The sequence below is a fragment of the Podarcis tiliguerta genome (assembly GCF_965153285.1).
Source record: "Podarcis tiliguerta genome assembly, chromosome: 1".
Taxonomy (NCBI): Eukaryota; Metazoa; Chordata; class Lepidosauria; order Squamata; family Lacertidae; genus Podarcis; species Podarcis tiliguerta.
Window position 1 is genome coordinate 89,262,019 of NC_139534.1, and position 15,505 is coordinate 89,277,523.

The window sequence follows — 15,505 nt, forward strand, 5'->3', positions numbered from 1 at the left end:
CACCACCATTCTGATTCACATAAATATTGCTCAATGAACTCAGGAGAAAAAGACTGTGCGGTGCCAGTTTGGAGCAGCAGCAGACAATGTGGAGTCAGCAGCCCTGAACAGCCACAGGAAAAAACAGCATGTGACTGATTCTGGGCATGGCCATCTGCAACGGCAGAGCGTGAACTCATATTCAGTCTAATAATTACTTCCTAATTCAGATAGCGTTGCTTTTTTAAGAGATTATTTATTTTGTCGTTGTTGTTGTTTAGTCGTTTAGTCATGTCCGACTCTTCGTGACCCCATGGACCAGAGCACACCAGGCACTCCTGTCTCCCGCAGTTTGGTCAGACTCAAGTTTGTAGCTTCAAGAACACTGTCCAACCATCTCGTCCTCTGTCGTCCCCTTCTTCTTGTGCCCTCAATCTTTCCCAACATCAGGGTCTTTTCCAGGGAGTCTTCTCTTCTCATGACGTGGGCAAAGTATTGGAGCTTCAGCTTCAGGATCTGTCCTTCCAGTGAGCACTCAGGGCTGATTTCCTTCAGAATGGATACGTTTGATCTTCTTGCAGTCCATGGGACTCTCAGGAGTCTCCTCCAGCACCATAATTCAAAAGCATAAATTCTTCGGCGATCAGCCTTCTTTACGGTCCAGCTCTCACTTCCATACATCACTACTGGGAAACCCATGGCTTTAACTATACGGACCTTTGTTGGTAAGGTGATGTCTCTGCTTTTTAAGATGCTGTCTAGGTTTGCCATCGCCTTTCTCCCAAGGAGCAGGCGTCTTTTAATTTCGTGACTGCTGTCACCATCTGCAGTGATCATGGAGCCCAAGAAAGTAAAATCTCTCACTGCCTCCATTTCTTCCCCTTCTATTTGCCAGGAGGTGATGGACCCAGTGGCCATGATCTTCGTTTTTTTGATGTTGAGCTTCAGACCATATTTTGCGCTCTCCTCTTTCACCCTCATTAATAGGCTCTTTAATTCCTCCTCACTTTCTGCCATCAAGGTTGTGTCATCTGCATATCATGATTTATTTAGACCACTTCTATACCACTTAATGTATAAAAAGATAACTCTAAGTGTTGTACAGAAAGGAGCTTATATTGGAGAGTTTATGCAGTGTGTGTGTGTGTCTGTGTGTGTGTAGCATAGGCTCCATTTTCCTCAGAGACTGCGGTCACTTCCAGATGGCCTTTTTATTGAGAGTTCATTATTTGCTTGGACAGATCCTAAATACAGTTCTCCACATTTCTGCAGCAATCTGCAACTAAAAAAAAAAAAGTCCTCATAAAAATTCGTTAGGACTAGTATACACATTTTCAGGATGCAGTTGTGACTAATATACACATTTTTCAAGACATTTTCTCCAGTATGGTCCATTTCTGCATGTTATTTTCATAAGTGTAAACATGTTTATAAAAAACATTTCCCTACTATATGCTTGGAGAACTGCATTACAAAATTTGGAGAAGAGTGAATTTCAAAGCACACTTGCGCTTTTGTTTGCGTGTTGATTCAAAGTATGCTAATTAGGTGGTTGCTCATCAAAATGCAAACAAAATCAAATTTCCACCCCATCCCTACTTATGAGTAAGTTATACTGCAACACTGCCAATATCAGGGTACGGGAGTTGAAGCCCATGAGGACGTGAATTTCCAGCTATCTCCAGAACTGACTTCCTGGAAATTCCTCCTGGGACCAATTTAAGGTGTTCAATGTGACATTTAAGGCCCTAAATGACTTGGTCCTCAAATAACTGAAAGAATGGCTCCTTCTGGACCAGACATCCCCAACCTTTGGCCCTCCAGATGTTTTGGACTACAATTCCCATCATCCCTGCTCACTGGTCCTGTTAACTAGGGATCATGGGAGTTGTAGGCCAAAACACCTGGAGGGCCGCAGGTTGGGGATGCCTGTTCTAGACCAACCTGCCCAAAGACCTCCAGGGAAAGCCCTAATAGTGGTTCCTGCATGTAATGAGGTTTGTGGTGAAGGCCTGCTGGTGAATTTTCTTTGCAGTGACCTTTGGAATGGCCTCCCTCTGAGGAGTGCCTCATCCCCAGTGAGGACGCACCTCTTTGCCCAGGTTCTTTGGGCAGGGTTGAGGTGCAATGGGCACACTTATGTTTTTGCCGCCACTATTATATTTTCATTTGTCTTTTGAACTGTGCCTTCTTGCTGTTTTACATTTTCAGTTTTTGAAGTTAGTGGCATCAATGAGTCCCATTAGCAGAATCTCTGTAGAAGGACTTCTACTTGCACCACAGGGTTCCCCCCCCCTTCTCCTCCCACTCTGTGCCCCACAAAATTCATAGAATCCTAGAATTGTAGAGTTGCAAAGGACCCTGAGGGTCATCTAGTCCAACCCCCTGTAATGAGGAATCTCATCTAAAGCATCAATGACAGATGACCATCCAACCTCTTCTGAAAAACCCTCTGATGGTTCAAGAGGATCAGGAAAGCCCCCGGAACAGGACTGAAGAGGGAGAAGAGCGGGGTTGTTCCATCAGGCCAGCTGAAATGTTTCCATCTCACAAGTTGAAAAGCCTAACAATGTGTGTGTGTGTGTGTGTGTGTGTGTGTGTGTGTGTGTGTGTGTGTATGCATGTATGTATTTCCACTTCGGAACCTGTGGTTGGATTATAAGTATTAAAAATATTTTTTTCAATTAAAAAATCCCAGTCCACCATCAAGATTCATCTATCATTTTTTGACACTCCTCGTACTACAAATAGAAGCTTTAGGATTTATGAATATGGGAAGCTGTGCTATACTGAAGCAGATCACCTAAGCTCAGTTCAGTGGTACCTCGGGTTACAAACTTAATTCATTCCGGAGGTCTGTTCTTAAACCGAAACCATTTTTAACCTGAGGCGCGCTTTTGCTAATGGGGCCTCCTGCTGCTGCCGCCGCGTGATTTCCAGTCTCATTCTGGGGCAAAGTTTGCAACCTGGAGCAACTACTTGGGGGTTAGCGGAGTTTGTAACCTGAAGTGTTTGTAACCCGAGGTACCACTGTGTTGTCTACACTGTCAGTGGCTCTCCAGGTTTCAGGCAGGATGTCTCTCTCAGCCCTACCTGGAGATGCCAGAGATTGAACCCGGGACCTTGTATGGAATGCAGATGCCCCAGGGCTGAGCAATGGCCCTTCTCTAAACATCAGAACCTGAGCAATAACTGATGTCTGCACCCAGGGGCTAGTGTGCACTCAGGCTGAAACCCCTTTACTAGGGTTGCCATATTTCAAAAAGTGATAATAATAATAATAAAACCATCATGAATTTCTTAAGGAAATTTGCCAAAATTTACGCTTTCGACATAGGTTGCGATTTTCACCAGGACATGTTTCCAATGGGAAATTCTGGACATATGGAAACCTTACCTTTACAACCAGGAAAGAAAATGAAGCTTGTACAGGCTTGTATTTAATGCAGCGGCACAGAGTAAGAACCCTGTCAGCGCATGAATTTACGCTGGAGCAATTAGACTTCCCTGCTCTCCTGCCCACCCCCCACCCCGATTTAGGGGAGCATGACCATTTCATCGGCACTGGGTATCAAGCTAAGAGGGCACTGCAAGGAGTGCTGCAACAGTGACAAACCACAGATGATGAAAGGCGGCCGGAGGGTAGGATTTGGCGTTGCACAGGGTGCCGCTGAAATTATAAAACCCAAAGTCTGCCACTGCCCCACACATGCTGAGGAAGATGAACTAGAGGCCTGATGCAAGGCAGCTTGCTTTATTCCTGTCTAGCCTGGGCTGCCTTGGACCATTTGTAATCTTGCCACTCCTCCACTGCATCTCATCCTATGGGCTCTTCTTAGCATTTGAAGATTTAATTTGCAAAAAAAAACTGGCAGTCTTCACAGCTAGAATAAGACGTCTCAGTGGTGTAACCAGCAGTGGAGACCAAGGGGTCTCACCCACAGAGCTGCTACATAGACGGCATCTTCTCCCGCTTAAAGCACTTTGCCAAAGAAAGAGATATTGGGGGGTCAGAGTACAAAGCTCAAGGAAAAGGACATTTTGGAATGCTGGGAATGAACAAAACCATGCTAGGTATGATTAGGGAAAGGATTGGAAGGAAGGAACCAACCAACACAGCATTATATAAATCAGGGGTGGGGAGCCTTCGGCTTGGGGGCCAAATGTGGCCTTCTAGGTCTGTCTGTTCAGCTCTCAGGGCCCTCCCCAGGAGCCATGTTGCACACTCTCTTCAAGGGCTTTTGCCTGGCTGGAATGTGCCCTGGAACTGTGATGCTGCCTCTTCCTTCCTGGATGGAGGTTGGTGATGCATGCATGAGGGCATATATATATGAAACCTATGGCTTTTGCAGGACTGGCAGGTAACCTGCTGTAGAAGAAGAGTTTGGATATGATATCCCGCTTTATCACTACCCTAAGGAGTCTCAAAGCGGCTAACATTCTCCTTTCCCTTCCTCCCCCACAACAAACACTCTGTGAGGTGAGTGGGGCTGAGAGACTTCAGAGAAGTGTGACTGGCCCAAGGTCACCCAGCAGCTGCATGTGGAGGAGCGGAGATGCAAACCCGGTTCCCCAGATTACAAGTCCACCGCTCTTAATCACTACACCACACTGGCTCTCTGTACACAGGCACTGCCCAGCTTTGCCTATGGAATGTACAGTTCCATTTGCTTTACCTTTTTTTTTTTTTTTTAAAAAAAGCCAAACCTAACATATTTTCAGCTGCTTTCCTCCCATTGGTCTAGCCACCTCAGTACAGTGGTACCTTGGATGTCAAACAGCTTGGGTGTCAAACAAATCGGCTCCTGAACGCCTCAAAACCAGAAGTGAGTGTTCCGGTTTGTGAACATTTTTTGGAAGCCGAACATCTGATGCAGCTTCCATGGCTTCCGCGGCTTCCGCTTGAGTGCAGGAAGCTCCTGCAGCCAATCGGAAGCCACACCTTGGTTTTCGAACTGTTCCAGGAGTCGAATAGACTCCCGAAACAGAATAAGTTTGACAACTAAGGTACCACTGTATAGTCTATTCTGACTGCCAGTCTTAGACAGAGGTCTTTTCTACCTGGATATGCCAGGGATTGAACTTGGAACTGATTGTGTGGGGAGTGCAGATGGAGCAACATTTCCCTACGAAGAAAGACTTAAGAAGTGGTGCTTTTATTCTGTTGTGAGCACCGGCCTCCACTTAGGTACATATTCAGGACGGCTCCATGCAGGGCTCAGGCTGAAGGCTTCATGAGAGCCTATCTCAGAAGTTACTATATTTGCAGTCATCCTCAGTCAGAGCCTTAAATAGGAGCTGTGACTCTGTTTTGGTAGCTAGCTCTGCATTGGCAGTTATAATCCAGCCACAGCTAGAGGGACACAGGTTCCTGGATGAAAGACCTGAGATTAAACCCCTGGATTTAAAGGCCTGAGAACCTCTGCTCAGAAAGAAGTTACAAACTTGACTATAAATAAAAAGTCAGACTCACACATTCATATTTTTTTTTAGATTAATTTTGCTATTGTAGTTGAAGGGTAACAAGTCCTTCGGTCTCTTATACAATATTCTAACTCACAAAATAATCATAATAATCATAATCATAATTTGCGGCGGTAGAAGGGCAGCACCTTTCATTTATCCTTCAGATGGTTTGTAGAACCTAGTGATGACAAAAAGAAAGAAAACTGAGGAGATAAGAGAATTAACTGGAGCTTGTTGCTGGTCTTGGGGTGAGAAAGGTAAGCTCTGATTTTGGTACTTAAAAGAGGTGCACTATGGGTAAGTTGCCACCTCAGAAAAACAGGAGAGAAGGTGTTTTTGTGGTCACTGCTGGAGGAGGCAGGGGATTGAAAGAGTCCCAGGGCAGGGACTTCTCCATGTGGCTTCCCTTCAGGCCTGCTGTGCCACATCCCCATGATTCCAAACAGTTTTTCTTTTGTTTTGTGTATTTAAAATCAAAGAGTACCACCTAGCCTCAGGAGCTTAAACCCCACACTCTTTGACGGAGTTCTGGAGTGACGCGGCTGAGAAACAAGCTGTCCGTTAAAAAAGAGGCAAGGGTGTTCATCTTCTCCTTGAGAGGCGAGGCTGTCCAGTGTCCTCGGAGAAGGATGTCCATGGCAAGTGACCAGGCAATGGGGCAGAGGCAGAGGCTGGGCAGGCCGGCTCCTCCAGGCACAGTTCAGACTCTTGTGTGTCTGCAGGTCCGTGAAGGGCCTGAGGCGGAGGCCGCTGCGGAAGTGGACGGGGATTCCTCATCGGTGGTGTCTCCCTGCTCTTCCTTGTGGAGGCCGAGGCTGATGTGGCTCTGCAGGGCTGCTGGAGTCAGCCATTCCTTGGGCAGGCAGCTTTGCAGGAAGGGAATACAGGAGCTGAAGTAGGCCAGGCGGTTCACCCAGCGGGGGATTTCCTTCCCACACAGGATCTGGGGGAAATGGACAGAAGAGCGACAACAACAGGTAACCGTTATATCATAGGTGCCTGGTGAAAGGTGATTGCTCCTCACACGGTCACCTCCCCATGCCTGTTCATGTGTCCAGGGGTGGGGAGCATAGCTGTCAACTTTTCCCTTTTCTTGCAAGGAATCCTGTTCAGAATAAGGGAATTTCCCTTAAAAAAGGGGAAACGTTGACAGCTATGGTGGGGAGGTGGGAGAGAAATGATGCCACATATCACTGCAACGTTCTATTGTGGTAGTGAAGCACACAGACCATGCAGAAGATGTCACATAAACCCCAAAAGCAAAGGGGGAAACACTTGCCAAGTTGGCATTTCAACTATTTGGGCAACTTGTGACTGGGGGTGCAGTCAGGTAATTTGAGACTTTGGACTTAATGGTTTCATGGGGGGCACTCTTTAGATCAGGAGATCTAACCTTTGATTTGTGAGTCTCCCCCACTCATAAGATTTTTTTTCTGGACACCTCCCCCACCCCCACCGCAAGACCCTGCTGACTTTGGCGAAAGCAACTGCAAAAAGATTTTAACGAAAGCAGACGCTGTGCTGGAGTGAGTGGGATGCAGCAACCTGATGAGCATACAGCTTACCCTTCCTGGTCATTAGATCGATCATGTCATGAGCAGAGCGAAGGTAATAACCATAACCCCCTCCTCAGCGTAGCTGCAAGGATCAGTTGAGGAATGGGTGGCTGTGTGCCTGAATGTGTGTGTGTGTGTGTGTGTGTGTGTGCATGCATGTGAGGGTGCTTGTGCAAGAATTCTATGTCCACCCTTGCAACTGGCATGTGGACTCCAGAAGGTTGGCCAAAGGTGAATGTGGCCTTCAGGCCAAGTAAGGTTCAGTACTCCTGCTTTAGAGGGTGTGGATGCGGGTGGTGCTGTGGGTTAAACCACAGAGCCTAGGACTTGCTGATCAGAAGGTTGGTGGTTCAAATCCCCGTGACGGGGTGAGCTTCCGTTGCTCGGTCCCTGCCCCTGTCAACCTAGCAGTTCAAAAGCACGTCAAAGTGCAAGTAGATAAACAGGTACCGCTCCAAGGGGAAGGTAAATGGCGTTTCCGTGCGCTGCTCTGGTTCGCCAGAAGCGGCTTAGTCATGCTGGCCACATGACCCGGAAGCTGTACGCCGGCTCCCTCGGCCAATAAAGCGAGATGAGCGCCGGAAACCCAGAGCTGGCCACGACTGGACCTAATGGTCAGGGGTCCCTTTACCCCTTTACCTTTTTACTACTTATTTTAAACAGGCACTGCTTGCCCTGTTGTATTAGGGGGGCTTCCTGCTCAGTTTGCAGGGCTCTGGACCTTACAGTTTTGTCCTGGCAAAACCACCACTTGCAACCTAAACCACTTGGAACCCACATACCAGCAGAATACATGTCTAAAGCTGGATTTGTTCTACATCTACTGCAGTTAGTGGGGTCAAGGAAGGGAAGACCATACACTTCCCTGAAGAGGGAAACAGAAGACCTACAAGAAGTAACAAAACAAACTAGGCAAGTGGCAACAGGCCATAAAATCCATTCTACACGCAAGCTCTAGGGACAGAACGGCCTTCATCTTGCTGCGCTGGGAGAGCCTAGATGAGCATGGCAAATGAGCAGGGGTGGAGAGGCAAGCCCTGCAGTGCCTGCTGTGAAACAAGATCCCACGGCGAGAAAAGGGAGAACTAGAAAGCTTCTGAAACCAAGCCAACAGTAGCTGGCCTAGAGACCTCTGCAGTCATATGCCTTTCTGCTTGGAAGTTGATCTAAAGAAGATAACATCTCTGCCTGTTCTAGGACTGTGATTTTGTGGAACTAATGTAGGCCTGCCAGATCACCTCCTGGCTGGGGCTTCAGTTTCTATAGAACAGGCTTGAACAACTTCTTAACCAAAGCTAAAGCATCTGACCAGTCATGCCTTGTGACACAGAACATAGGTCAGAAGCAGAAAAGCTTCTGAATACTAGTTGTTGGAAACCATGGCATCTGGTTGGCTGGCTGCTGTGAAACCAGGATAGTGGACTACATGGGCTATTGGCCTGATCCAGCAGGCTCTTATGTTCTTATTGTGAGGTGTCACACACCAAATCAGACCATTTCTCCACTGAGATCAGTATTTTCTTCAATGACAAGTAGTGGCTCTCCAAGGTTTCAGACAGAGGCCTAACTTGGCCCTCCCTGGAGATGCCACAGATTTAACTTGGGACCTTTAGCAGGAAAAGCATGTGCAACAACATGTCTCAAACATGCCCCCTGGTAAGCTATGGGCGGGCTTTGTAGGGCAAATGTTGTGAAGGCCTATTCTAGATTGTAAGAAGAAGCTCTAAACGGCTTAGAACCAGGTTACCTCAGAAACTGCCTGATCCCTTACAAAACCAGACTTGGAGACCTTGCTGTCTGTCCCTTCCACATAGGCGGGTGAATACAAGAGGCAGAGCCTTCTCAGCAGTGGCCCCACTCAGTGGCAATTCACTAGACTTCCTCCCTGTCTTTCCGCACTTTGAAGGGAAGCCAGCTTTTAATCGGTGATTGGTGATCGCTGTTTTCTTTGGATGTTTGATGATGTTTTTGCTGGAGTTTTAATATTATTGCTTTAATGATTGCTGTTTTTATGTGTATTTTTCCCCCTCTTACCTTGTTTTTTCACTGTAAGTTTCTCTGATTATTAGTTTTTAAAAATAGAATGGGTATAAATTCAAGTAGGCTGCTGTGGTGAGTCAAAGTTCTTCAGGCTCTGGGCTCCAAAAAATTAAACCTGCCCCTCTGAATAGAGCAGGGAAGCTCATCAATGTGAATGACTGCAGCTTAACCCAGCCTTCCTCAGCCTGGTGTCCTCCAGATGTTTTAAACTACAACTCCCATCACCCCTGAGCATTGGCCATGTTGGCTGGGACTGATGGGAGCTGGAGTTCAAAACACCTTGAAGACACCAGGCTGGGGAAGGGCAGTCTAGCCAATAAGGGCTCAGAGAAGCAAACCTGACACCCTTGCAATATGCATGAGTCCCCACACTTCTGCGATCCAAAGAGCTTCGTTCTTTGGTTGAAATGCAGTTCTGCTTTTTTATGCATGAAAGTCCTTGAGATGAAGATTTTTAAGTACAGGGAGCAGCTGCAGGATGACAGGGAAGGTAACAAGTGGCTCTCTGGGGAAGGCTTGCTTATAATTAAGACTAAGATTACTGGTGACACTTGAGAATAATGGCTTTCACTCTGAATGGATGAACAACTGTAAGTCATCTTACAGTAAGCTGCAAGTTTACTGCATTGGCACAAAGTGGATTTTCTCCCCCTATCCCAGTAGGTGTTGCTCCATGGCCACTGTCAGAACAGCCACAATTAATGGCTAAAGGAGTATTATGATTACACTGTGCTAGATATAAGATGTTATATATTACAGCTTGGTATTGACCTTGAACAAGTGATTTGGGAAAGCTGATCTGGCACCTATTGGCCTTGTGCTTACCAAACTGTATTAAAAACAAGGCCTGTAACTCTTCTAGATATAGTAATGCAGCCGAAGTTCAGAACTGGAGAGTGCAGAATATGAACTTTCCCAGTTTGGAACTTCCACATAATCCCAAACCCTTCCAACATTCAGGCTTACCCGGAAACTGCAATTAATCCAGAATGCGGCAGCTAGACTGGTGACTGTGAGTGGCCGCCGGGACCACATAACACCGGTCCTGAGAGATCTGCATTGGCTCCCAGTACGTTTCCGAGTAGAATTCAAAGTGTTGCTGCTGACCTTTAAAGCCCTAAATGGCCTCGGTCCTGTATACCTGAAGGAGTGTCTCCACCCCCATCATTCAGCCCGAACACTGAGATCCAGCTCCAAGGGCCTTCTGGCGGTGAGAAGTAAGGTTACAGGGAACCATACAGAGGGCTTTCTCAGTAGTGGTGCCTGTGGAACGCCCTCCCTTCAGATGTGAAGGAAATAAGCAGCTATCTTCTCTTTAAAAGACATCTGAAGGCAGCCCTGTTTAGGGAAGTTTTTAATATTTAATGCTGTATTGTTTTTAACACTCGATTGGAAGCCTCCCAGAGTGGCTGGGGAAACTCAGCCAGATGGGCGGGATATAAATAAATTATTATTATTAATATTATTATTATTATTAGCATCAATCACGCTCATTGCTGCAGCTGTCCCTTTCCCTTCACCACTGAAACTTTGCTGGCAGTGGTGGCAGCAATGAGAAAGACTTCTGTGTCAGCTGTCATTAGGCCACAGCACCATGTTAAGAACCATACCCATGGCGAAATGCCATTTCTCAGGGCTTCTGATTCCTTTCCTATTGCCATCACCACTACACCAATGGGACACAGCAAATAATTCCGGGATTGTCCCAGGAATATTGGGCTACTTGGAGAGCATGAGAGGGCCCTCATACAGGATTCAGCTGCAAAAGTGGAACCTTCCAGCTTGTCTTTTAAAGAGACATTGCACAACAAGGTAGGTGGAAATTGGGTACCACAACTTACATGAGTGAAAGTGCTTTCTGCTCATGCAAAACTACCACAGAGTAGTATGGCTAGTGCCCATTGAGACTGGCGGAGCGGAAGGCAAGGAGGCCAACAGTAGGTGGAGCCAGAGCCAATGACAGCAGAGCCAGCTAATTCTAGTTTTTCATAGCATCACAGGATACACATGCAATACAGGATACATTTGCCCAATGTGGGGCTTGAACAAACGATCCTGAGATTAAGAGTCTCATTGACTGAGCTTGTCTCCATCCTCTTCATTGTTGGGTTCTGCAAGGGCAAGTGTGAGACTAAGGAAGAGGGAACTGAGTGCTCTGGCCACCCCCTGGCCTGGAAGTAAGTAAAAAGGTAGGCAGGTGGGGCCTGGCTGAGGACAAACTCATGGACCAGTCTTCACTGCTATCACAAAGGATACAACTCCCAAAATGAGAAACATGCCAGTGCCGTAGGAAGAGAAGTGGCTCCAGTTGCTAAGATGCAAATACTTTCCACAAGTCACTCTATCAATCAAATCCAAGAAGACAATGTGGGGGAAAGGAACCTTCAAAATAATAATTGCACTTGAATCCTGGCCTGAAATATAATCACTTCCAACTTAAAATGCATCTACTTGGTTTGAGAGAGATGATATGGCAATTTAGAAAATGCCTCAAGATGCTTAACGTTCTGAATCGACATCCCACAGAGTCCGGGAAGAAAAGAACACATCGCACGCCTACACAGCCCATTTCCCCTCTCAAAGACTTCAGGGGAAATGCAGCTCAGGTATACCTGAGTAATTTGACTTATTAAACTACACAGCTATGCTGCACCCACATGGAATGAAACCCTACCAACCCCTTTTCCATTGCAAAGTGCCTTTGGGGAGGGGGCTATGCATCTGGCAGGGAAGCAGGTGATTAACCCTTTCCCCTCTCAGTTGCCTTCCTTCTGCAGCCCTCTCCAGTTGCAGTAACTCTCCAACAGCTTGACTTCACCCCTGAAGGCACACTGTTTCATTGCCTCCTAAGACAGATGGATGCCAGCCAACCCACCAGTGTCCCAAACCTTGTTTACTTTGCAAGTATGAGTTTAAAACCTCATAGGACTAAAAGTGGGGGGGGGGGGGACAGGGAGATACCAGTGGAAAAGTGATGGCAGGAGAAGGGTTAAGCAGAAGGGACCATCAGACTTCATTATTCACAGCTGCAGTGTGACAAGCAATATACCCAACTGTCAAAAGTTTTGCAATTCTTTCACCTGCGGCCTTAGAGGCTGCCGACCAGGTTGGAATGACTGATTCGGCCTTTTCCTCTCTGCCTCTTTCATTATGTTAAAAAAAAAAAGTAGAACAGTTTTATAGCAGTCAGGAGACACATAAATAGCTCAGGGAATGGGGAGTTGCTGTGTGATAACAGCAGTTTATGACCTTTTCTATGACACCTCATATGGATTGCACATACAAATCTGAAAGATATCACAGTTGAGAGCAGGGCTATGTTGGATTCCCCCCCCCCCCTTTTGAAAGTGGAAAGTACAGTACCAGCTCTTTTAGTGAGAGCAGCTCTACTCTGTGATTTCAAGAAGGATGCCTTTCAAACAAAGCAAGTTTGTGGCTCCTAATCAATTTCCTAATTATGGACACTTCATCTCAAGGATGCATTGCCAAGGGGAGCAGCTGGGAGCAGCAATCAGGAGGAACTGATGAGTAATCAGCGTTAATTTGTGCAACTGCAAAAGGGAGCAGGGGAAACATCAGCTGATCACCAAGTGCCTTTCTGGTCAAAGGTCTTGTGCCCAGGGGTTTCGGGTTTCATTCCTAGTGCAAAGGAGGAATACCGAAGGATTTGCATGGTGCAGACTGGGGCCCCAAATGCATATCCATTCTGGGGCAGAGCAGCCATGAAAAAAGCTGAGCCTGTGCTGCTGTTTCAAACTTTTCTGGGCTATGGATGACCTGATACTAATGGGAGTCCCCTCCCCTCAAGGCTAATTGCCTCCCCCCCTCAATCCCTAATGGCAGGCCTGTTTTGAAAAGTTTTTAATGTTTGATGCTGTATTTTGTTGTCAGCCACCCAGAGTGACAGGGGCAACCCAGTCAGATGGGCGGGGTATAAGAATTACTACTACTACTACTACTACTACCATTCCAAAGGCCCTATAATGTAATGTAAGGGTACAGCTCACTGTACTCTTGCAAGTCAAGTGAGATCAAGGCACCATTGTGCTGATTGATAGGGTAACCAATGAGAAGTATGGCTATCGTATTTGCAATGCAAACAGGCAAAGAATAGGAAGCAGCGGTACAGAAGTAACTCAACTCAAGGCCTGTCCATACTTTGGCACAATGTGGATTGTGAGCCCCTTGTGACTCCTTTAATTGCCCTTCATTCACCCAGTGCTCTCCTCCAGCTACTGCTGTCCCATACCTATTCCTCCCTAAATCTGGAGATTCCCTATGCACTGAACGTCCAAATAGGAGAGCTACATTGATTGCGTCTTTCTACTTGTACATAGATACCTTATGGCCACCCTCATAGCTGTCTAATTACCCATTGTAGACCAGCTACCACAGTGCTATGCTTGTAAAAGCTCTCAAAGGGTAAATGCCCATCAGGCTAGTGTGAAGGGTGATTGAACGACAATGTTCTGATCAGAGACCTGGTCATGGCTGGAAGAGTGTTGGCCCAAGTGCCATACAAGTACACTCCACAGAAACAGAATGGAAGATGAACCAACCTCTGCCAGAGCAGCTGAAAAGTGATTGCAATTCTTGTGCATGAGATGGTAGGCATTGCCCTTGTACTCCTTGCCCAGTTCCTCCATGATTTTATCCACATCTTCTTCTGTAAAGTCTGTAGTGCCCAAGGCAATGGATTCTCTGGGTTAAGCAAAGGTAAGCATCAAAAGCAGGGAACATTCAGCAAGATAATCATGAAAGATGTTAAAGCAGCCCAGGAGAGACACACTGTAGTACAGATATATTTTACCTGGCAGATAGAGCCAAGGATGGAGTCCTTATGGAATGTTGGAACAGAGTAATGCTACAGACTTAAACAGCTTAGAAAGTAATTCAGATAGTGCTCAGCTTAAAAACAACACAATAACCTCACACGATTAATTAAAAAGCATTCTTGCCATGCACACAGGATATAGTACTAGCTTGATCTATTTTTATATTCTCTTTTAAAAGAAAAAGAGAGAGGAAAATGTGCTAAACAGAGTGTAGGTTTGAGCTTTACTGATATAGTTTGGGGTTTAAACTTCACATACTTTAAAAATGTTTAATGGTACATGCAACAGGGCTGAGTTTGTAATATTTTTTGTAAGCTCTCCATTCTTGAGCCTCTGCATCAGCAACTTATGCACCAGAAAACCAATGAAGGGGGGATTAAGGAGATGATTTGGGTAGTCAAGACCCCCTCCTCTGGAAATGCAAAAGCCTGGCTCATTTTCATAAGTCTGCCTCAATGTGCACTTTTCTATATTTACATTCTAGCTTTAAAATTTGAGGTGAGAGATAAATTTTTTAATGGAACTGAGGTCTATACCATATAGGGTTTTGTACATGAATGAAGCATTGGACTGGATGCAGTGACATATCTGTTTAGGAGGACACTATAGTGGAAGTTTGGGGGACTATACAAAAACACTCTGGCTCTTGTATTCCCTGCTGGTGCTGCCTTTGGCAGATGGATTCATCATGCTGCATGGCACAACTTGCTTGGGTAACATTTATGTATATAAATTGTGATTGCACACAAAAATGTGTGATTACAGCAGATTGCCCAAATATTTTTTGTCTCTTGGGCCAAAGTCCTTGGCACATTTATTGCTGTTCATTCTACTTGGCAATAAATGTCCTGGCCCATGGATGGTAATGTGAGAAGTCGCAGACCATTTGGAGGAGAATCCCATGCTATAGTTGCTCCCCAAGCCAGTGCCATCCGAAAGTCATAGATGAAGGATGCTGGCATGGGGCAAAGCTGCAGCGTGGGCTCCTCACATGTGGTCCAGGGAGGAAACAGTGCAGCAACTGGTGTCAGCATGAGTAGGAACAACAAACTCCAATTCCTGGCTTAGTATTACATCTGAAAACCAGAAGCTGAGTTTTCATTCATTCCAAACAAACTATATTGAGAAGCCAAGGTTTGATCTTGGTTTACCAAGCATGGTTTGTTTGAGGGAAACAAATCATAAACTGTGGTATACTGTGATGTGTAGGCTGAGCCAGTGTGTACATAAACTTGCAAGGAGGTGATATGCTGGGAAGACTTTTGTTGCTGTTCATCTTGTGTATTTAATGACATAATTTAAACAGCAACGTGGGAGTCATTCACACATTCATTAACTATGGTTTACTGGGATGTGGGAATGCTGCCACCAGTTGTCAGGTGCTCCCCTAAAAATGCATTGCCCTTTTGACAATTCATGGGCTGCAGGACAGCAGATGTTGAGAGGAGAAGGAAAGGCCCTTACTTGAATTTAAAGGTCTCGCCAAGCTCCACAGCACTGCCTGGTGTGATTTCAAAAATCCCGCTGAAAGGGTAGGGATGCCCTCCATAGGCGAACTCTGGCAAGGAAAGAAAAAGACTGTAAGAAAGTATAAGACCAAGGCTGCATCTGAAAAAGGCCACAACTGTC

General features: G+C 46.0%; 1 protein-coding gene across 2 annotated transcripts in view; it reads right to left on the bottom strand.

Moving 5' to 3' along the window:
- Positions 1-5,443: 5,443 nt before the first annotated feature.
- LOC310657919 (deubiquitinase DESI2-like) overlaps positions 5,444-15,505 on the bottom strand; it is a 48,249-nt gene continuing 38,187 nt past the window's right edge. For both annotated transcript variants that reach the window (XM_083399185.1, XM_083399186.1), the window contains 3 exons: positions 15,341-15,434; positions 13,601-13,742; positions 5,444-6,388 (listed from right to left, as the gene is read on the bottom strand). In XM_083399185.1, coding sequence (XP_083255311.1) covers positions 6,146-6,388; positions 13,601-13,742; positions 15,341-15,434 — 479 coding nt within the window. In that variant the 3' untranslated portion in view covers positions 5,444-6,145. The remainder of the gene's footprint in view (positions 6,389-13,600; positions 13,743-15,340; positions 15,435-15,505) is intronic.